The 22,798-nt window shown below is 48.4% G+C and overlaps 1 protein-coding gene across 1 annotated transcript in view; it reads left to right on the forward strand.

Moving 5' to 3' along the window:
- The window catches only part of NOL6 (nucleolar protein 6), a 34,073-nt gene extending 11,838 nt beyond the window's left edge, over window positions 1–22,235 (forward strand). Inside the window, exons 21-26 of the mRNA XM_088520199.1 lie at window positions 938–1,035; window positions 3,842–3,966; window positions 4,124–4,213; window positions 13,051–13,248; window positions 20,487–20,588; window positions 21,784–22,235. Of these exons, the coding sequence (XP_088376325.1) occupies window positions 938–1,035; window positions 3,842–3,966; window positions 4,124–4,213; window positions 13,051–13,248; window positions 20,487–20,588; window positions 21,784–21,933 (763 nt within the window). The 3' untranslated portion in view covers window positions 21,934–22,235. The remainder of the gene's footprint in view (window positions 1–937; window positions 1,036–3,841; window positions 3,967–4,123; window positions 4,214–13,050; window positions 13,249–20,486; window positions 20,589–21,783) is intronic.
- The last annotated feature ends 563 nt before the right edge of the window (window positions 22,236–22,798 follow it).

The following is a 22,798-nucleotide window of genomic DNA, read 5'->3' on the forward strand; positions in this document are numbered from 1 at the left end:
TTCCCTCTGCCGCGGGGCAGGATCAACTGCTGGGGTCATCTTGTGCTTTCTGAAGACTAATGGGGCTCCTTGTGGGAAACAGCTAGAAGAAGGTGAGATGGGTGCATGGTGGTTAGCAGCACATTGACACTCCTGGGTTCCCTGCTAGTGATGTTATGGCACTGCTGGCTGGTGCAGCCTCCATTTATCCTGGAAAAGACTCCCAGAGGAAGGTCAGAAGGCCAGCCATTGAAAGCTAAACAGAGCAGAGTGTTGGGAAGTAACTCCATGGGGCCAATTGCTTGCAGCCTCTGGCAGGTGAACTGGATGCAGCCCAAAGGGAGTAAAATGAAGTTAAAGGCTATGTTTATTCTCTGTATAGAGCCCAAAGGTTAGCCTGTCCTGCTCTTGATCCGGTTCCCTTCCCAGAAATAACAGTAGTGTAGTAACTGGCTACTGCCTGGAAAGCTCTCCTATCTCTGGAATAATCTGCTAGCGGAAGCCCCATCTTCCCAGCTGCCTTGTTTTACACAGGGAAGCAGAGGTTAAGTGAGAGTTGGTGGTGCTGTTTGAGAGCCACACTGAGCATGGGAGCAGTTCTGTCTCTGGTTCCCCCTTGTGCTACCCCTAGACTGCGGCTGCCTCTCTGGGGATCTGGGGGATCTGCAGAAGACAAGACTGGGGAAGAGTTTCAGTCTCTTTGAGTTGTGTGTCTTTTTTTTTCCCAGCTTTAACCTGAGAAGTAAGGAACAAGGGCAATGGATTTCCTAGTATACTCAGGGACGCAGAGAAAGCAAAACAGCCTGTACTCCCTCTGGTTTTCCTTCTCAACTCAGACATTTCTTCTGGGGCTGTGTGTGGCCTCGTTATTGCTACGTCATACAGAAAGCCCTGTTCTGCCATGGTGATCGGCTAGGGCAGTGAATGCCAGTGTTTAAGTTGTTTTCTCTCGCTGCAGCTCTCCCCAGGTTGGGTTTCTGCGCTTCCTCAACTTCCTGGCAACCTTTGACTGGAAAAACAGCCCTCTCATTGTCAACCTGAACGCAGGCCTCACAGGTGAGCTGGCAGCACACAGGCTCTCCCGGGTAGCTCTGGCCACAGCTGTAGGAGAGCCGTGGCATGAAGGTCTAGGGCCCTCCTGGCTCAGCGTGTGGCTCTAGGGGTCTTGGATACGGTTTAATGTCACAGCTTCAGCCTTGGGCAAGGAGATTTTCCACACTCTTATTCTCCTACTCTGTTTAACTTGGCTTCAGGGTTTGTTTGGTTATGCTTTTGTTTTGTTTTGCTTTGTTTTTTCCTCATACCTGCCTTTGAAGAGCTGATCTTGCTGACAGTTTTATGTTGCTTTGTGGTATTACTGAAATCTTTCCTTGTGAGCGTGGGCCGTTTTGGACTATATAGTGTCTTTGAAGCCCTCTGCTCCTGTGTGGGCAGCCTTTTAGTTTGAGGCTTTGCCCTGGCTCTTCCTGGCTCATGCCTTTGCTTCTGTGTCTTGTAACCTTGTCCTTCATCTTGTCCTTCCTTGAGGTGTCTCTGTTTTGCATGAGGAGGTTCTCCTTGTGCACAAGCACAGGGTACCGGCACGCGGCCAAGGCTGCTCTGTAAACTGCCTTGGACAGGCACCGCACAGGGGTGAGCTGGGCAAGACCCAAAGGGGAGCAGGATAAGGGCCCTTTGCATTTGGAGTAGTTTGGACACTTTGCTCTTGCTAGGTGCCACCTGCCTGGTGGTTGCGCTGGGAGAGCATCACCTTCAGCTGCTGGTGGAGCATGTGTGGAGAGGTGCAAAGCCTCCCTACCCTGTTTGCTTCAGGAGCCCTGCTAAGCAGCTTGAAGCACTGGCATTAGCTGTTAGTGCCTGACTTAGAAACATGCAAGAGGGAGGAAAAAGGCTTCAATCATCCAAGTGCTCAGGAGCATGGGGGAGGCCTGTTATTTATTTATTTCTTCTCATGGGCTCTGTTGATCTCCTGGTGAATGTGTCTCGGGTTTCCAGAGGAACATATTGGTGCATCCAAGGAAATGTGTGATCCTGAGATGTTGTTTGATTGCCTTGTCTGTTGATCATCTATTTTGGATGACATGGGGACCAGAAAAGACCTAGTTCACTGTGCTGCAGATATTTCACAGCTCTGGTGGCGGTGAAGAACAACACCCAAACTTTTAAAGCTGCTTGATAACAGAGAAGTAAAAACTGCTTGTGAGTAGTGTGGGCAGCACTGGAGAGATCAGCTGTTCCTATGCATTCTCTTGACTCTTTCACTTCTGAGAAGGACAATTAATTGTGTGTGTTGTTTGTTAGATATGTTTCTATCCATAAGCTTTGTATTAACATATATATATAAATGAAAAAATGGAATATGCTTTTGACAGAAAAGCTGTTTTTTCTCTTAAAAACAACTTGGAAAGCAAACTCTTTGAACAGCGTATAACAACACAAGTTCCTAGCTGGGGTCAGTCTCAATGACTGTGCTTTGAATCATTCTGTGCCCTACATAATAGTGGCCATGTGAGGTTAGAGCAAAGGTCCATCTGGCCGGGCATCCTGTCTCCAAAATTTCCCATAGGCAGATAGGAAGAGTGCTGGAACAGCAAGTGTATAGCAGTGCTCCCGCCAGCTCTCACAGCCTCCCGCTCCTTGCAGCGTGGAGACTTCCTGAGCCGGATGTGAACTCCTCTGGATTTAGTATCTGGCCCCCAAGGGGTTCTTCTCTCACCAGCTTCCCTTGTGAGCTGTGCGAGATGGCTCCAGCATCTTCCCTCCTGCCCTGTCAATGGCCCTCAGTGCTGCTCTGCAGCAGCAGCAACCCAGAGACTGGAGGGGAGGAGGCCAGGGTTTGTATTGGCGTTTCCTTCTCTGTTGCAAAAGCTGGTTGTGCTGCTGGCTTTGCCACCTCTAAACCCTTTTTGGCTGGCAGCCATCCTGGTTTGTACGGATTTGTGCGTAGAGAGATTGAGTGTCCCACAGCCTTTGGCCCTGTCTTTCTCAGACTGGCATCTTGCTGAGAGCCAGAGATGCACTCATTCTTCTGTGGACTGAGCTGAAAGACACATTTGTGGCTCCTTTGTGTCACTAGAATCTGTGATCAAACCTTAACATGGTCACGGAAAAAGGTTGTTTGTTGGGGAATCCCTCTTTTCATCTTGCTGGTTGTGTCTCTGGAACAGTGGCTGTAGTCTTGAATCCCCCACCTTATGTTCAGGGCTTGTTCTCGTTTGTGTGGCCGCTGGTGGCTGCGTGTGCTGTGCTGCGGGGGCCATGCCAGAGGCTCGTGCTCCAAACTGTTCTTGCCCTGGTGGTTTCCAAAACGCTCCTGCCCTGGCATCGGTGTTTCCCGCACGGTCCTGGCAGCTGGTTTACATTGCTGCTGTTTGTCACGTTGTCTCACCGTCACTCATCTCTGCTTGTTGTTTAGCAAGAGTGATTTGTCAGATGTGAAAAGCACCTGTGCCCAAAGGCTGTGTTACTGTGAAGGGCTTTTGGGACCAGGCCCTGCATGGCCTTGCTTTCCTCCATGCAGGTGAACATGAATAAGGAGCTGATGTACCAGGGCATGAAGGTGGCTGAGTGTCAAATGCAGACCCTGCTGCTGCTTCGTGGTACCTGCTGGGTGCATTATGGGCTCTGATGATTAGTTCATGGGAGTTACTGCTGCTTCGCTCTGCTTCTCCTGTTGGATAAGAGAAACGGGAAGCAGCCTGGTCCGGACTGCCAGGGAGTTGGCTGCATGGAAACAGGGGATCTGAGGGTGTGGGCAAAAGGATGGGTGAGGACAAAAGTCGATTACATTGCCCTTTCTTGGGCTATGTCCTGTGGGTGTGGAGGGGGCAGAGCACCTGACCCATCTGTCTGCCCTCTGCAGACGCCGACTGCATGGAGATCAAGAACAAGTTTGTGGCTGATCGTTCTCGCCTCCCCGTCATGTTCATTGCCACCCCCAAGGACAAGTGGACCTCGGTGTGGACCAGAGAGCGACCCTCAGCACAGGTGAGCAGGGCTCTTCTCTTCTTGCCCTGTGGTGGCTGCCAAATTGGGGCAGTTTAGTGGTCCCAGCATTGAGCTCCAGTGCGCTGTGCATTAGTCATGTCCATCCCTCTTTCTGCAAAGCCCCGAGTTTTATCCTCTTGCTCTCTTCTTTCCTCAGATCCTGCAGCGCCTTCTTGTGCTGGCCTCAGAGTCCCTCCGGGCCCTGGAGGGGCAGCTCATGGACCCACTCAACAGCCAAGATGTGAAGGTAATCCTTCTGGGCACCTGCCCAAGGATGTGGGGGTGGTTCTAAATGAGCTGCGGAGAGGAGCTGGCCTGGAGCATCTAGCTATCCTGATGTGGGATGGAGACTGCCCCATCAGGTCCTGTTCTCATGTGCAAGTGTGTCTGCATGACCCGAGTTCCCAAGCTACTAGCCAGTTTCTCTTTAAAACCTGTCTCCCCCTACCTCAGACAGTGAGGAAACTGCTCAGCCAGACTTCAAACTGGTCTTGGAGCTTTGTGCAGCATTGGGCGCATCTCCTCAGTGCTGGACCTGCAGTATGGTTCTGCTTCTGGCTTAGCCTGAGTCAAGTTGCACAGCAGATGCTGCTGCTGGACTTCTTCTAGAGGCATTTAGGGCTGGTGTTTAGGATACCATTTATTTAGGATATCATTTAGGTATCTTAAATGGATAGGAAAAGGAACTGAAGTCAATTTGACTTGATGTTTTGTGGTGAAGGAACTGCAATGAAAAAGATGAGATGAAAGAGCCCTGGACAAATCCATTTAGCAGTATTTTGGATTCTGACTGAATGCAATGTTCAAGTCCAGCTGGAAAAGGTTAGGACCTGGGGGGAGGATACAGGTCTTCACCTGAACTTGTTTAAAGAAAACTGCAAGGTGCATGAACTGCTTGGCTGAGCAGTGTAACTTTATCTGTCTAGGCTCCTCTGTGTGCCTGAATTGAGGTTTTCCAGCAGAAATAAAATCCAAATTGTTCTGTCTTTGCCGCGTAGTGAGTTAAGACTAGGGATGTGGAGATCTGGGTTTTTCTTTTGTCTCTTAGGACCTCTGGCTTGTATTGGTGCCCTCATGTATAAAACAGAAGCACTCTTTTTGTCTCTGTCCACAGGACAGATGCATTTCTCTCTTAGGGTTTGGTACATCAGTGCTTGACTAGCACTCTCAGTGTGCCAGATGCTTGATTTCTGCAGTTTTGCTCTGATTTATGATGTGGATACTTTTAGCTGTGGCTCTGCAGGCAAGGCCAGTGACCCTGCTGGGTCAGTCTCCCGAGACTGGAGATGCTGCGATCTGCTTTCAGGTCTACTTATAGAGACCCTGTATGGTTTCAGATGGCGGTATTTGTCTTTATGCATTTGCAAAGCATCTAGCAACGTGGAGGCCCTTGATTTTTTCTTGGGGCTGCCCTGTGAAGCCAGCCTGGCGTACAGCTGAGCTGAATTGGCAGCTCCAAGGTGTCAAAGGCTGTCATTCCAAGCACAGTTTATCTTGGCAGCTGCATCCCATGTTCAAGAGTGGTGAGTGTTGGCCAGGAGCTGTGAAGGGTTTAGGTTATTTCTTATCCCAAACACTGGCACTGTTGCAATTGGTCTTTTCCTTAGAGGAGTGAGTACAGGAATTCTATGAAGGAGGTACATGCCAATGGGTAGAAGGGGAGCCTCATGTAAGTTGGCAGCAGAGCTCAGGGCTGCATCCTACTCTTTCCTACATGCTATTTGCTGCTGCTGCATTTGGGTGCTTGGAAGCTGTTATAATGAACCTCCTATTTGAGGAGACATGTGAGTATTTTGGCATAAAGGGATGAAAGCCGAGAGCAAGGGGCCCGTCCTCATGGTGCAGGTTAAATCTTCGCTCTCGGGGAATGTGCTTCTTTTTTGTGATAAGGCTGTGTGGAGCTGGCTGCTTTCAAAGCCGAGAGCTGTTCCTGGATCAGTCCCTTGTCAGACTGCCCTAGCTCTTGGCTGGTGGAGGGAGATACACTCCTGGTCACTGCACGCCGAGTTTCTGCACTCCCATGTCCACGTAACTGCTACATCTGCTCCTCCTGTCAGGAGCCTATTGTGGGGTGGAGGAAGAGGAAGATGATAACAGACAGAATAGCCGGTAAGTGCTCTTCCTTTCTGCGTCACGACTAGAGCAAAGTCCAGACTGAAAAGGATCCAGGATATTGTGTTAAAGGATGATTAGGGAGATGAGACTGTGATTCTCTTCAGCACTTGGCTGAGCAAGAGGCAAGAGAAGGTAGTCGTTACAGGCTAATTGGTACAGGATGAAGGGATGACCGTAGAGATTTCCTGGACCAGTGACAGACTTGTGGAGGGGATGATCCTAACAAAGTTTCAGAAATGATGCCATAACACTGCATTTGTGCCCAGCCAGGGACTTGTTGCCTGCTTTAGTGCAGTCTGAGTTAGTCCAGTCTTCCTCCTCCTCACTTGGGTTGTCCTGTGGCCAGCAAAGCACCTGGGCTGCCAGCTGTTCAGATATAACAGCTGCAAAAGCAGCTTCTCTTTGAAAGTGTCCCAGAGAAGGTGAGTTCACATCTGGAGTCTGAGAGGCCTTTTGGGAAGTCGTGTTGGCAGAAACCACTGGGATCAGTGCTCCTCCACGTGAAACGGCAGCTGGGGAGCTAGGTAGAGGTGATATCTCTTTGTGCTCCTGTTTGGTAGAGAAGGGAGACTTTAGGGTGTCCTCTGTCTAGTCTGTGGCAGACAGCCCCTGCCTGAGCTGCGTGCAACAGCTCTTGCACATTTGTTTGTCCCATGACTGGGCTGCCCTTCCAAATGGGAAGGGGAGGACAGTGTGTCTGACTGCAGATGGGATCTGCAGAGAGGCAGTTTAATAAGCAGAGGTAGGGTTTTGTAAAGGATGTCTAACGCTTCAACTTAGAATGTGTCACCTCTGTAGTTGTTGCACCTTGGGTCATGCTCAAAACAAGTTCTCCTAGCAGCGTGGAGAGTGGTGTTTCAGCCGTCTAGGCACTGCATGTCTTTATGTTCAGTGCTGTGAGTGCAGCATTGTGTGCTGGGGTAGGAGAGTGATCTTGGGAACTGCCTCCTGCCTGTGTGTGTGAGCCAAGAGCGTGCTGGAAGGCTGCAGTGAAAAGCGTGTGCAGCGTCTCCGTGATGTGAGCCGGCCCTCCCTAGCTCCCCGGAGCGCTGCCACGTGGCGGGAGGCTCCTTTTCAAAGTGGATGTCTAAAATGATCAGTGAGTCTGGCTTTATGGGACCCTGCAGGACTAGCTCCTATGCAGACCTCTTTGTGGTTACCGTTAGGTGAGGAGGGCCCTAGCCACAACTGGGGAGACTAAGGGAGTGAGAGGGAAGTCTCGAAAGTGCCATCTGGGAGGGAAGGTCAAAGACTGGGACCAGCTGGTCTAGAACTGACAGAAAAGATGGGCTGGCATTTTTCAAATGGCTTAAAAGCAAGGAGAGAGTGGCTCTGCAAAGAGAAAGGAGATCCATTGCATTGTTCCCTTGGGACAAGAAGCAATGAATTTGCAGAGGAAGAGTGGTTTAGGAAGCTGGTCTCGAGCCCAAGTCTGGAAGTTGAGCAGCCCAGGGAGGCTGTGGAGTCCCTGTTGCAGGACGTAGGGCTGTGTTTCGCAGCTCTGTTTGATGCAGACCTCTCAGTCTGAGCTGTGGGTGGATTGTGTGGCTTCTACAGGTCCCTCCCACCGCCACCATGTGCAGCTCTCTCCTGGACAGGAGTCTCAGCTCTATGTTTGGCTAAAAGTGCCTGTCTTAGAGATCCGTCACAGAAAGCCTGAATAAGCTGGAGGTTGAGCCTTGATAAGATGGAGGTTCCACCTGGATAAAAGGCCCCTGGGAGGGGTCAGATTGATGCTGTGGGGACAGCTTACAGCCTTGATGATGTTTTTCACAGCGACTGAGAGGGGAAATTGCAGGGAGGGAGCCTGTGTATTTATAGGCTTATTTTCTCCCCCATGCTGCTTTCTGCCAAGATGTGCCTGGACCCCCTTGTTGTTTCTGCGTGTCCTCTGGAATTGGCCTCATGGGTAATTGTGATCTTTTGGCTGCTCTTGACTTTACCTGGAATACACTTGCAGGCTCTGGGGGTCGGTTTTAATCACGTTGCCTGTTCCCAGCGCAGGGGTGGGTGTCCCTGAGCAACCTCTTGGGGGGAAGCCTTGATAGTAGCTTCATGTTCCTTGAATTATTATTTGTTAGTGAAGGAAGTGAACCTGCTAGCTCCTGATGCCCTTTAAACGATGGGTTCATCTACGGCACTCCCCGTGTTACGGAAAACGTGGTGGGTGAGGAATGTTGATGAGGGGAGAAGCTGGGGTGGGTCAGGCCCATCTGGTAAATGATCCTTATCCGGTGCAGTGCTTCCCATCTGATAATGGTAACGATGAGGCCATTGAGGCCACTGTGGCCCTTGTCCAGCTGGGACTACTGTCCAGTTTGGGCTTCGGGCCTATTTTCTTCTGTATAAGGTATTGACTGGTGTCCTGAATGCCGGTGATTGTAGGGACCTGCTCTTGGCTAAGGCTGAGTGCCAAGGAAATTGGGAAATCCTGAGAAAAAAAATATTTTGTGGGGTCCTGGAGCCGAGTTTTGAGTGGTTTGGCATGGGTCTGGCACTGTGTTCTCCCAAGTGTTGCTCTGGCTGGATGTTTTGGATGGGAAACCTTTACTCTGTGGGTGTGCAGAGAGCCCTGGGCACCTCTCAGTGCTGTGGCACAAGTGATACCAGGCTGAGCGTCGTGGCATGCCCTGGTTTGAGGACCCTGGGCCTTCCTTTTATTCCTGTGTTGTTTGGCCAGCTGTTTTTTGCATTGTGGCTCAGACCTTCTGGCTTTGCAGAGCTGCCTGCATGGTTTCAATTCAGCAGCAGGACCTATGAAACAGGGCGCTATACTCGTGCCTGGGGTATCTGCTCGGGTCCTGCTTCATCTCCAGGCTGGTACCTGTCTTGGTGTTGACAGCCACGTGTCTGGCAGCAGAGGGGTGACACACGTCTTGTTTCTCAATTCTGAGTCTAAGTTTAGCCAGGGTTGTAATGAGCTCCTGCAAAGCTGTAAGGGTCGCTCCCTGCCACTTGGGCATCTGTGGGCTCTCCGAGGAGTCTCCCTGAAGAAGCTTTAGGTTTTTGCTGCTTGTGTGTTAGCTGCCTGGTCGGCGTGTTTCATCTGTGCCTGCTCTGGACCTTCCTAATGTGGAAGGGAGGGAAACGAGAGGCTGCTGCTTGGGGAATGTAAGCACAGGCTATTCATGGTTCAGCACTGCCTTTCCTGGGGGTATATTTTTAACGGTAGACAGCCTGAAAGTTGGCATTAGGTCAGTGCTTGCTGGCTGGTGCAGGAACATCCACCCAGGAGGAGCTGTCAGACTGCCTGCCTGCTCTGTGTCTGTGCTTGTGATGTTAACCATACTGGGGTGAAACACACGGCTGCTGCAGTTGGTTTGCATGTGGTTGCAGTTAATAGCAAAGACTTGGTAATTATCCTTGCTCTATTTCCTCTCTTCTTGTTCCATGCACAAGAGCAGTCGGTTTTAACCCCAGAAACCAGCCTGAGTGTTGACTGGGAAGTGGAGCCCCATGAATGTCCATTTTTGGCTGTGTATGGCCGTGTCATCCTGTTGGCCTTCGTGCTGGTTCTCTGGGGGAGGAATCTGGCAGTCAGCTCTTGGCCACAGTCCTTGCTGGTGGATGGGACCTGCGCTCTCCCGAGCACAGGGTGACGACTGCATTAATTGGGTATGGAGAGCTCCCCTTTCCCTTGGCTTGTTTCTTCCTGCTTGTTTCTCAAGACTTCTTGACTCATCCCAATGACTGGAAAGCTCCTCAGAACTCCTACTGATGCTTCCTCTGCCTCCTCAGCAGTGGTTTCTTCCCTCTTGCTCTTTTCATGAGCTGCATGGCTGGGAAGTGATTGGCAAACTGACTCTGGAAAGTGAACACAAAGCCTCTGTGCTCCTTCACCCCTCAGCTTGGCTGTAAGGAAGAAAACCTCAGGAAGAGCAGGGAGATTTATCCCCCCTCCCTCTCCCTCCTGGCTGCAGCTAAGTTTTAATTCTGAGTCTCAAGACATAAACTGTTGAGAATAAACAAGATGCAGCCCCTCTTCTGTGAGTCAGAGATGTCATTGTCAGTGGAGGGATTCACAGTCCTTTCAGCTCCTCTGCGGATACTCTGTGGCTGCTGGATCTTTTCCTGCCCTAGGAAAGGGGTCCTGGGTTGGGGGTCTGTGCTGAGCAGAGTTTCTGGGCTTAGCCTGTGTAGCAGGAAATGAGTTTGCCACCAAAACGCAAAGAAGATCCTGGTCTTCCAGTGATAATTACTGGGATGTGTTCAGTAGGATTTGGACTGTAGCCACACATGGTTGTCCTTGGACGAAGAGCAGAGACAGTGGGAGAGTGAAGGCTGGTGCCTCCAGGACAGCTGGGCACTGAAAGTTAAGGATAGACCTACCTCATTTCTGGGAAATTCGACCCTAGATTGCAGCTCGGGATGAAATGTAATAAATTAGGGCAAATTTGTTTGCCTGAAGGCTCTCTGATTTTTTTCAGGGGATGAGAAAGCATGAGAGAACCTGAGAAACGTTTCTTCTGCTGAATCAGTCATGTGTCCCTGGCCAGAACAAACAGTGCCTCTGAGAGACTGTTTTGTCTCATGTAAACTTGGTTTGTGTGCTTCTGTCCAAGCCCAAGGTAGTGCAGATATTGGTAGGACAGAAATGCTTTTTTAGAAAGCCGTTGATTTGGTTTGAGGACAACAAAGCAGCACTTAACGAAAAATCACTAAGGGTTAACCCTTTCTGCTTTCTTCCATGACTGAAGCTGAGGGGACTTGAAAAGCTGTGCAGTAGTGAGATATGACAAATGCACCTTTCAGGTGCTTGGCCATATGTGCTTAGGCAATGAAAACAGACTTGAAATAGCAGATTTGCTCCAATAGCTATTACTTAGTTTTACTGAATGGATAAGAGCAAAGTGGTGCTGCTTTATTGGTCACTTTCCACACTGAAGTGTTGTTTACTTGAATATTGGCTTTGGCCAAGGATTGGCTTTAGAAATGGTCTAGGTGAAACAGTCTGTTGGTGCACACTGGCCCTAGATACCCAGCACTTGTCAGGCATCTTTAGGTTAATCACCTTAAGAGAAAGGAACCCCAAAGCTAGGGAGAGGTATCCTGCAACCTCTGAGATACAAACTTGAGTTTGTGTGGTGACTTTGTCCAATTTGGTTCAGGCTGGAGGTGCTTTGTGCTAAGGGTTACCTGAATTACCCTAGGGTTTGAACTTTGGAAGGATGTTTGTGGCTTGCCTTGGGCCCCGCTGGCAGGGCTGGAAGATGCTCTGGGTGAGCTCTGAGCTCTGGTACGTTGAAGAGGAGGGCTTGGCTGTACTGGTGGGAATACCTAGTTGTGGTTACAGCAGGATCCCAAGACCAAAACTCAAACTTGGAGGTGAGCTGGGAGGCTCTTGCTATGAAACGAGCTGTTACTTTTCCATACTGGCCTCCCAACCTTTGAGATTGGCCTCCTAATTCTTCCTTCCCTCCTCTCTTCCTCTTGGCCATTGCAGCAGGATTCTTTCTCATCCCAAGTGTGTCCTCCAGCTTGTACCCCTGTCCTCCTAGGACTGTGACATTCCTTGGGGATAAGCACAGGGCACTGTTTCCAGGGCTGCTAATCTGTTTGTAAGCAAACCATAGGGCTCGGTGGAGAGAAAAACATCTCAAATGCTGTTTGGAGATGCCTCTTCTCATGATGTGTCTAAAGAAATGTGCCAAGGGAAACTCCAGGTTTTGGTTTTCCTTGCATTTGGGTTGCTGGAGATGTACTACTTCTCACGTGGATGCAGAATTGGGTCTGAGAGAGCCATTACTTTATTCCCAAGGGGATGGAATAAGCCATGAGCTTTGTCAGCTGTGTGGGAAAAGGACTCCTTGTGGACCACAGCGGGGAGTTGGTGCCAACTGATGCTGTTCTTGACGTGTTTTCTCCAACTTGGCCATTAACCAGCTGTCAGCTGAGTTTTCAGCCAGTGCCTTGCTGGGTGGTGTCTGGTCGTTCTGCTCGCGTCCCCACGTCAGTTATTCCACAGAAACGTACACACAGTTTTAAGTTTTCCATTTTAATACAGCTGTATTCAGAATGCCAGATCTTGCCTGTCCAAATATTTATGTGCCTGGGATTGCTCTCCTCTATTAACGGGGCACGTTCTTACCCTCTGTTTGCTTGATGGAAGATGCTGATGTTCTTTGGGGTGATGACTGTTTGGCATATGGGCTGTTCCATTGTTATACAGCTTATTGTGTTCCCTATGGCTCAGTTTGGCTCTTATAGCTTCTTGAATCTTCTTTTTTTATTGTTTTATTGTTTTATTTTGTAACTCTGCTCCTCTCCATGTTTACCCTATCTCAACTTGCCATTTGTCCCTCTCTTGACACCACACCCTCTGGCACTCAAAAGAGCTTCCTGTGGTCTGTGGTCAAAGCTGGAGAGGACAACCTTGTTCACCGAGTTTCTGCAGTGACCATTTCCTAGCCTAGAGAGTTGGGAAAACAAGTGAGATGAATGAAGCCCTTCTGGTTAGATGTCTGAAGTGGCTGGGAAGCAATTTCCCTCCCAAAGGGTTTAGCTTCCTAGAAGAGTGGGTTGCAGTAACAAAGAGTGTCCTTACCGGTGCCTTTTGCTGGTCCAGAGAACATTTAGTTTATCCACAAAGAGATAGCTGAAGAGGGAATGATGTTGCTGTACATGTTGTTGTACTTACAACACTTGTACAGGGTGCAGGAGAATGAGGGTCGCAAGCTATTTTAATATGAGCAGAGCACATGATGGACCAGGATGTATAGCTCAAAGTGAACAAGGTGACCAGACAGGGCTGGAGCATCCAATGACTCTGCCATAGAGGTTTTTTTCCTAGAGACATCTTGTCAAACTTCTTATACCTCACAAAATTTTGACTTTCACTTGTTGTTTTCTAAGGTGGCAGTGGAGGTCAGGAAGGAATAAAATGCAGATAATGACTTGGGAAATCTCTCCCAGCTCTCCTGTCCTCCTGTGTCTTACATTGCAAGTAACTCTGGTCTCTTCTCCCTGCAGATGGTCTTCCGTCCTCCTTTGGATTTCTACGATGTCCTAATCCACCTGAACCCAAACCAGATTCCTCGGCATATGGAGAGTGTGGACCGGCCAGCAAAGTCATTTTCCCGGGGAGTGGTGAAGAACAGTGCTGGAGAGAAGGTCCTCTTCCCCGTAGTGGATTATGACCCGGTGCAGTGCTACCTCCAGGAGTTGAGAGTAAGCATGGTCCTTTGGGGAGATGGCAAATGATTACTGGGTGTAGTGGGAGTGGTGTTTTGTTGTGCAGACCATTAGTTGCCTGCTGCAAAAGGACATGGGTGATGACGTCTTTACATGTTTTGTATGTAATGATCATTATGCACGTGTACATCTGAAATAACATTTTCAGCAAAGAATATGGTGAAAGCATTACTCATTATGTGGAAATGGAAGTGTTGCTGATGTGAGAATTGACCTGAAGTATAAAGTTCTTGGGGCTTTCCTAAAGAATATGACATTTCAGTGCAAAAGCATTGCTAGTGTCATTTCTCTCTATTCAGTTGACTCTTCCTGGCTTCTTTTGCCAGTTGAGGTTTACAGAACTGAATCATGGGCTAGCTCCCATTTGGGACTGTTTATGGTGTGCTGGAGGAAGATTTGAGGGATGAGAACTTCTAATGGTCTTATGTGTGTGTTACGGGATTACATACGGGACAGTGACGGCTACAGGCATCCATGACATGGCCCCAACAGGGCTTCTGCTGTAAGAATTAAGAGATAGGCCAGGGGTTGAATGAATCATAGAAACTGAATATTGGTCACAGAAAGGTCTCTCCAAGGCTGGTTACATGCATGATATTTGGGGAAGATGTCGTTATGCTGATGATGTGAATGAGTGGAGAACATCAATATCCAAAGGCATCAGTGCAAGTCTTCCATCAGGTGGCCATGGTAAAGTGTCAGCAAACTGGAGGATGTGAAGTAGGATGCTGGGTGGTCCATGGTGGATCTGGACAGCCAGTCCTTTTCAGATGTGCAGTCTGTGTTTCTTTACGTCTTTTGAACTTCACATGCAATAGCTAAAGAATTATTAATGTGCAAAACAATGGGGCTGTGACACCCTTCTTTCAAAAGCTAAGGTGATTTTCAAGTGCTATTATCTGCCCACGAAAGTGTTTTGAACACTGCCAAAATGTACAAATGTATAGACTAGCTCTGATGAGAAGGAGGATGCTGAGTTCTGATGAGAAGGATGCTGTAGAGGTCTCTGGTCCTGGGCCCGCTCAGGGTGTCGTCAACTTTAATGTTAGATATTGCACAGATGCCAATCCAGTTGAATGCTGAATATTTCCAAGGATGGAGATTTCCCTCCTCTCCGAGTCCCTGTCCCAGTATTTGAACACCCTCATTCTGATTTTTTTTTTTCCTGATACCTAACTGGAAATTCCCTTTTTCCAGAGTGTCAGTCCTCAGATCCCTTGGGACAGCTGGACTGTGCTTGTGGCAGCTTGTTTAAAGGGAGTCAGAGCTGTTAATTGTGGAGCCTTTAATTGTGTTCTTGCAGCTCTTGGCAGGCCGTGTCCACCCTCCTGGGCAGCACGTCTCATCAGGTGGCTTTTCCCTTCTCCCAGTTGACATGCTCCTGAGGATCTTGCCTGTCTTCCTTTTTGCTTCTTTTACCTGAAGATTTGATATCGGCTGCACTTCAAGCGGAGTAGGTGTTTGCAAGCAATGTTTGCAGTTGCAACTCTGTCCTGAAAGAGGTGTGGCAGCAAATGGATCCAGAAGGGCAAGATACAGAGGAGACTTCCCTGGAGAGCAGTTTTAATTATCCTTTAAGCATTTATGACTTAACTGATCCAGTCAATTATGGCATCCAAACTGTGTGCGAATTTTTACTACCCATTTAATATAGGTAATAACAGACTGGGACTATAGTTGGCCTAGCTTACAAATCGCAGGTCATCCTAAATCCATTATACTAGCATCCCAATGAAGAAACAGACAGGAGCAAAGCTCATATTCTGTTGGAAGCAGCATATTGTTCCTTAAAGAGAGAGTGTGTGTTTGGTTTCCTGTTCTTTGGCCAGAGGTGCTCTGGAAAGAGAGGAGCAGGGGCTGGTCACAGGATCCTTAGAAGAGAAAGCTGTAGGGTAGAGAGCCTGAAACCTTCCTCAACAGCGCTGGCTGGGGGGTTTCTGTCCAGTCGAAGGGTCTCAGCTACGTGTGGCTGTTCCTTTAGCCCATCATGTAGGAGGTATCTTGGTGCATCAGCTCACTTTGCTCTCCTAGGTCAGGTCAGTAGCAAGCAGACCTGAAGCGGGTCATGAATATATTCCTTCCTGAGCAGCAGGAGTTGTTTCCTCTTGAGAAGTTACTGAATCATCCTGCTTCATATCTCTGAGTCCTGATGTTTTTGCCTAAAAGCAAGACCACCTGCATCTGACAGCATGCTTTGTCTTCGCTTTGGTTTGCAGTCTCTCCAGTGTCCTTGTATTTCTTACTCCACTAACCTTTGCTCAAAGTAGCAATGAGATCCTCCTTGTTCTGGTGTCTGGGAGCTCTGCAGGTGATCCAAATGCAGCAGGATGTTGGTGCCAAAAGGAATTGTGGTGACAACTGAGTGACAGCAGCAAATCCGTACAAGAGATTTTGGATAAGAAGGCATTTTAACACAGAACTGGCTGGCTTTTGACTCAGAGTAATTTGCTATCCCTTAATATCATTAACCACAGAATTGAGCAATGGGGTTGTAGCTGTTGCTGACAGTGCAGCCATAGTGGTTTTATAACAACAAAGGGAGACATCTGCCATGCAGCAATACTGTAAAAATTTGTACTTGGTTATGGGTGGAGAAGAAACATCTGTCCTTTTCTGAGCTTACCATGTGGCAAAAGGGTTTCAATGCCTGGACTTCCCAACTGAGCTGAAAGGGGCAAGATGTAGAGTCTTTTGCAGTGTCCCTGGTCCCACAACTAGGAGACCTACTTTGTCTTGCCCAACCTGTTTGTACCCAGAGTGTTTTCTGTTCTCAAAGGAAAGGGATTAGCAAAGCAGAAGCTCTCTGGAGCCAGAGAATTGATGCATACTTTCCACAAGGAGCCTGATCAGAGGAGAAAATGAAAGGGGGGAAAGTGTTAGGCCCTGACTGCTTTAGTCTTTTTCTTGCTCCAGGGAGATGTGCTGCAGAAGCTAGAATGACGAGTTTTGGTGCCTGAGAGGCTCTGAATAAAGATGGTCGTGGGCTTCAGGCCGTGAATGCTGGAAGGCCAGGACAGATCTGATAGAAAAGGTGTGTTCAGAGGGTTGGTCCAGATGAGAAGCCTTGGCAGACAGAGGTTTATGAGGGAGAGTAAGCGCCAGACTGCCTGCCCTGCAGAGAAGGCTTCCTTGGAGCCTCAGACCTGGGCCAAGTGCTAACAAGGCCTTTCCAGCCCCTACTATTGAGTGTTGCAGCAAGCAGTCCCGGATTGGGTCCTGACTGGGATTCTCCAGTGACACAAAATTATGTTTTAAAGAAGAGGGCCTCCCTTTGAATCCCTCTCCTGACTATGCTGGTTTATTTGCTTTTCTTAAGTAATTGCTATACTCAGTGTCTTTTCTCAAGAATTGCAGAACCGGGCACCTCATCTGCAGTTCTGTGCCATTTGCTAGAGATGTGGTATGTGAAGGATGACTTAGCCTAGCTGTTATTCTATGGTTTGGGTGTCTTTTGGACTTCAAGGGAAGACCTTTCTGCCTGCATCAAGCAGGTCTTGTGGATGAACTTGTGCCGATATGTGTGTCTTCAGGGGCTCACAAAAATGATGCTGGCCTCCTGCAAAACATCCAGGTTCAGGGAAAGTGAAATTCATCTGCCTGAGCCTTTTTGGTCTGCATGTGTGTCTGCCTGACACTGATAAAAAAACATTAAGTCTCATAACAGGTCTTTGGGCTCGCTGGGTCCCTGGATGTGCATCTCTTTCACTGATGTTCTCTGGTTGTGTAAGTCTATTGAAGAATTCAGGGCAAAGGAGCTGCCTGCCTGCCTTTTACAGGGGAGATTTTTCTGTGTTGATAAACAAAATGATTTTCTGCCTTACTGTAAAATTCCTTTTCACTAGCATGGTGGTTTGCATTTCTTGTTCCCTTACACAGATCTATCTGGGAGATTTACAGCCCTCTTCCTTCTTCCTTCCACAGTACAGGAACACCTATCTTGCTACTGCATGTTAAGAAAGAATTAACAGTATTAAATGTTCCCACTTTCGTAATACGTATAAGCTGTGGTTATGGGACAGAACTGGTGGAGTCTTTTCAGGTCAGACTGCTCCCTCCCTTCCTGTTTTGACTGACAGACCTGACTCCTCCTGTGGTGTCTTTCTGCCAGGCAGAGACAAACTCAGAAAGATCTGTGGGCTTTCCTAGTGCAGAAAGGAAACCTTCCTGTCTGGATCCGTGCTTTTGGAGGGGCAGAAGTGGCAGGAAATTCCCTGCCCTTACAACTGCAGAGCTGCTGTGTGTCTTTTAATGTCGTGCCCTTGGGTCTGGGAGGGATGCCTATGTGTGAGGATGTGGGCATGCAGTTACATATCATGGCATGCTGACCCCTGTGCTCCTTCAGTGATCTCAAAGGCACTTGTTGGCTGTATTCCTTGTGGTAATGCCTTCCTACAGGTCTGCTTTGAATCTTTTCTATTTTTTACTTTATTTTTTTGTTGCCATACCCCTTTGCTGCTGCTGGGAACCCCCAGAACAGAAGGAAGATGCCTATGCTACTCTTCTCAGGCACTAGGAAGTGGAACAGTTTGAGTGGTTTGCATTCCCTTTCTGCAGGTGAATCCCAAACCCAACATCCAGTGGTTTTCCCCTTTAAAAACTCTCTGATACAGTGGCACCCCTGGCCTGGTTTTCTGAGCAGTGCTCCTTGCTCTGTCCTGTAGCCCATGAGCATCAGGGCCAGATTGGCAGCAGGATCACAAGGACTGTGAAGTGTTAACAGCAAACATAGTCATTTTTTGGGAAATAATTAGCTGTAGTTATTTTAGTAGAGTTTTATAAACACAGATCCCTCCTGAGAGAATTTAAGATGTTCTAAGCTCTGAGCAGATGTTGATTGATGCATTTACCACTTGAACTGCTGTGGCACCAGGAAGAGCTGCTGGGTAGAATTAGGGTGCAGAGACCTCCCCTGTCCCAGACAACTCCCGTTCTTCCAGCAGATGTGATGCAAGGAGCCCAGTCCCCAGGTGTAAGTATGAACAATGAGAAAGTGGGTGGGTGAAGGGTTAGGGGAGAAAAGAAAAGAAAAACCAAACCACAATAATGCAGTTGTTTAAGTAGCAAGCACTTATGTCATTGCAAAATCCATGCTTTGGCTTGAGCTGCTTAATCCCTTTAGATCGGGGTATTGTTTTACACAACCAGTTTTCTCCATCCCTCCAGTCCTACCAGCCTTTCTATGGGCCTTTAGGACTGAACCATGACAAAAAACAGTGCAATTGAGAAAGGATTAGGGGTTCAAATGTGTTCCCCACCTTTCTTCCCTTTTTCTTTTAGACTTTCTTCTGATGAAGGTGCTTGCAGGCCCAGGCAAGCCTGTTGATACTGGGCCTAGAGAATGGGATGTGGAAAGGCGGGCACATGGTGTTTGCTCTTCTCTCCAAGCCTCTGTACAAACAGAAGTGTGGTGACTAATATATCAGTCTCTTCTCATGCTGCAGTTCCGCAGGAACTCAATGTGCTTTTCTACAGTTCATCGTAGTTGGCCTGAAGCTCTGTGGATAGTGTTGGGAGCAGTGCAAGTACAGAAGCCTGGATGTCATCCTAGCTTCTCGTTCTCTGCTTACTCTTGTCTAGTTAAAAAATGCTGGATGTTGGGTAGAAAAGCAGGTTTTGGGGGGAAAATAAGGTGAATCTGTGAGGGCTGCTTTCCTGCAAGTACTCCTGGCTCCTCTCCAGTAAGATATGCCTGTAAAAATAGGTTTTTTTTCTAGAGAGCATCATGTTGGCCTGGAGACTTCATCCCATAAATAATGGAGCATTTTCAGCATATTTCAGCACCCCTTCGTTTCAGAGAATTGTGTTGTGGTGGCCACCATACCGTGTGCTTTGCCCTTCACTGAGTTTTTCCCTCCCTCCTCCATGTTTGTCTTTCGGCAAGAGGAGGAGTTTTCTTCATTGACTCTGCTGAGCGTTGTTGGTTGGTCAGCAAAGAAACAGCAGGGTGGGTTGCCTCTTTTTCAGCATATTTTTAGACAGCTTTTTCCAAGCAAGCTTGAGGCAATGTTTTGACCAGTGTGGCCCCCATGAAGATCCTGTGGAGTGGGGTGAGATGGCAAGTCTCAGGACCTTGCCTGCTTGCTGGCCTGGTCATGTTGCCCTCCATGCTATGTCAAGTTCAAACTCATAAATCTGGCTCTGAAGGTTGCAGGCAACACTGCTCCTCCCTGCTTATCGGCTCTTGGCGCTGAACTGTGCCACCCCACCCTTCTGGATGGCAGCTAATACCAACCCAATCCACCTTTTCCTTCCACCACTGCCTCTTACTGTTTACAGGCCAGCCCTTGGTCACGAAAGACCCTTTCCATTTACCTTGCCTAGCTGCTAATCTTCATGTGTGTCCTTGTGAAAGCCTCACGGTGCAATATTGTCAGAGACTTTTTGTCTTTGTAAGAGTGTGGCAGCAAAGGAAGAGAATGCAGTTGCTGTAATGCTGTTGGCCATCAGTCATCAGAAGGATGCAAAGGCAGCAGCTTCTCAGCTGTCTTGGTCAGCTGCATCCCGGATGCTTGTCCCCAGGTGCCAGCCCTGCTGGGTGCTGATCTGCCAGGCCAAGCTGCTGGGTTTGAAGCCATTCCCGTGCAGCCTCTTTGCTTTTGTTGCAGTGCTCATCCCCTGCCTCCTTGCTGGGCTGGGAATCTAGTTCATGTGAGCTTGGGGGAAACCAGGCTGTGGGCTTTAGTGATCTCTGCTTGCATGCTTTCTTTTGGAGCTCTCCTTCCTGGCAGCTGCCAAAGGAGGCAGCTCACTGACAAGAGCTGTTGAAACCCTGGAGCAGGGAGAGCAGATTCCTGGACAACCTCCACTTTTATTTTGTCAATTCATACCACACAGGCCTCTAGGAGATCCAACTTGCTAGAGCTGGACGCCGGCTTCTGACTGTTCTCGCTGTCCTGTGGAAGGTAGTGGTTCATGTTTTCTGCTCCCTGGGACAGCAGGAGGTAATTGGCAGTTAGGTCTGCACAGAAAACCTAGTGTTTTTTTGCTGCCTCCATCAGGGCTGGTGGAGAAGAGATAGCAGAAGGCACCCATCCAGATCTTCCAGGACTCACCCAAGGGCTGCCAGCTGTTGTTCCTTGCTGGGAATCCACTCCATTGCGAGTTTGGTCCTGGTTTGTGTGCAGCTATTGTGTGTCACTGTGTAGAGGTACATAATCAGAGAGAAGATTTGGATCTAGGGTGTTTCATGGGACGTTTGCTTTTGTTCTCTCCAGGATGCCTTCAGTGATCTTGCCTTGTTCTTTTATGACAAACACGGTGGAGAAGTGATTGCAGTTTTGTGGAAACCTGTGAGCTTTCAGCCTCAGCCTTTTAAGGTGAGTTCTTGACTCTGCTTTAGACTTTAGACTTCATGTTACCAACCTGGTTGGTTAGAAGGCTGCCTTCTATGTTGTAATTGCTTTATCTGACTCTCATCAACCCAAAAGCTCTTGGAGAAGTTGAGCTAATGCTTCTGGCCCTCCATTAGAGGAGATGAAGCTGAGGCAGGGATGTGATCATGGTTCCTTAGTCATCAGCAAAGCTGAAAAGAGGACTTATCCCTAGGTGAGCCCCAGCACCTGCTCGGTGGGTCAAAACAGAGCTTGATCTTTCAGGTGCTCTTCTTTGGTGCTCTTTTGGGAGATGGGGGATGCATTGTTTGCCAGAGATGACTGCTGTGTGTAGCAGCCTGTCCCTGCTTCTCATGGGCTGCATGTCTCTTGCCCAGAATTACCCAACCTGTAAGAAGCTGGGGCAGCAGCCTAAGATTTGTAGTGCCCAAGTCCTGTTAATATATGAAGATATTTTCCAGCTGCAGTGTGTGGGTTGTCAAACTCTAGAGGTAGAACTGCTTAAGGTAGTTCTCAGGCATGCTGGAGTGATTCATGCTGCTTTCTATGAAGAAAAGATGCAAAGAAATTGGTGACTCATGACACAGAGTTGGCAGTCCAGGCTCCTCTGCTGTCAGTCTCCCTCTGGGTGATTTATTCTCCCCTCTTCATGGCCAGAGGCATTGGCCAATTCATCCTGACTGCTGTTGTGTAACAGTTATTCACAGCGGTGAAACAAGAGGAGTAGATGCTTGAATCTAAGCTGAACTTGGCCTTCTTAATTTATTTATCTGTTTATTTTGCTCTGATGGAGCCAAGGATCTTTCCCAACTTGATGTCTTCACACCTGATAATAGCTCAGAGCCTAGATGTTTAATCAGTCTGGGATATCTTGCTGTTCAGACACCCTGTCTGCTCAGCTCAGCTCAGGAGGTCTTCCGTGCACCCGTGTTGCTGTGAATATCACAGAATCACAGAATGCTTAGGGTTGGAAGGGACCTCTGGAGATCATCTAGTCCAACCCCCCTGCTCCAGCTGGGACATCCAGAGCATGTGGTGCAGGGTGGCATCCAAGCGAGTTTGGAAGAGAGAGTTGTATGTGTTGAGGCGGGAGAGCGGTTACTTTCCATCCTTGGGCTTGCAAAGATTGCAAAGCAGCTCTCAAACATTCCCATTTGCACAACTTTTCTGTCTCCTACAGGTCTCCACCATGAAAGGAAGGATGATGACAACTCTGAACAATGAGCTGGTCTGTCTGCCCAATGTGGAGGCAATTCTAGAGGACTTTGAAGTTTTGGGAGAGGGTCTGGTCAAAAGCGTGGAAGCTCGTACGGAGAAGTGGACCATCTAAGGCTTCTGAGAGGCATCGAAGGGACCTGTTTGGAAGCAGAGCATTTGTTCACACCAGAACTCTTTGTTTTTACGACCTGGTCCAAGGAAAGGCTTTAGGTGTTTTTTTTAATCCAAAACTGTACCTCTTGCTCTATTTATATGGCTTCCTCAGAGAAATGTTGTCCTTCTTGAGAAGGAACCAATTACTGTTTTTTAAGAATACAAATGTCTTTTATTTTGGAGGGAATATAAAGATGGGTTGAAGCATGTGAAAGTTCTCCTGTTTGTCACAGGAAACAAAATTGCATTCATGTGAAAATATTAAGGGTGTTATGTGAAAATGTTTTGAGTGTTGCGAAGGCTCTAAATAGAGAAATGTTAGGTGTTACTCTAAGGGTCTACAAAACCAAAGAGATATTCAACCATCCAGAAAGGGCCAGATTGTTTCTTTGAAATGTAGTCTGGTAAGACTACATTTTTAGGGTGCAGTTTCCAGTTCTGGACTCCCCAATACAAGACACACACTAGTGCAAGTCCAGTATTGGGCACAATGATGATCAAGAGCTCAGAGCATCTGATATCTGAGAAGCTGAGTCTACTGGGATCATTTAGCCTGGAAAAGGGAGGGCTCGTGCGCCGTCTTACCAATGTGTATATATACCAGACTGGGGAGGGTGTAGAACAGACAGACTCTTCTCCCCTATCCCAGAGCTGTCATGGGAGCAACAACCATGGGGCTCTGGCCCATGCTGGCTCATTCCTTACTGGAGAATATCTAGGGACAAACTCTATTCTTACAGCCAAGAATCCTTCCTGCTCTGTCCTCTCCAGAGCAGCTCCCACCCCACGTAGCTTGTGGGGTACACCCTGGATATGCCCTGCAG

The sequence above is a fragment of the Tinamus guttatus genome, unplaced genomic scaffold (genome assembly GCF_059628265.1).
Source record: "Tinamus guttatus ecotype Peru unplaced genomic scaffold, ASM5962826v1 Tinamus_guttatus_pri_ptg000081l, whole genome shotgun sequence".
NCBI lineage: Eukaryota > Metazoa > Chordata > Aves > Tinamiformes > Tinamidae > Tinamus > Tinamus guttatus.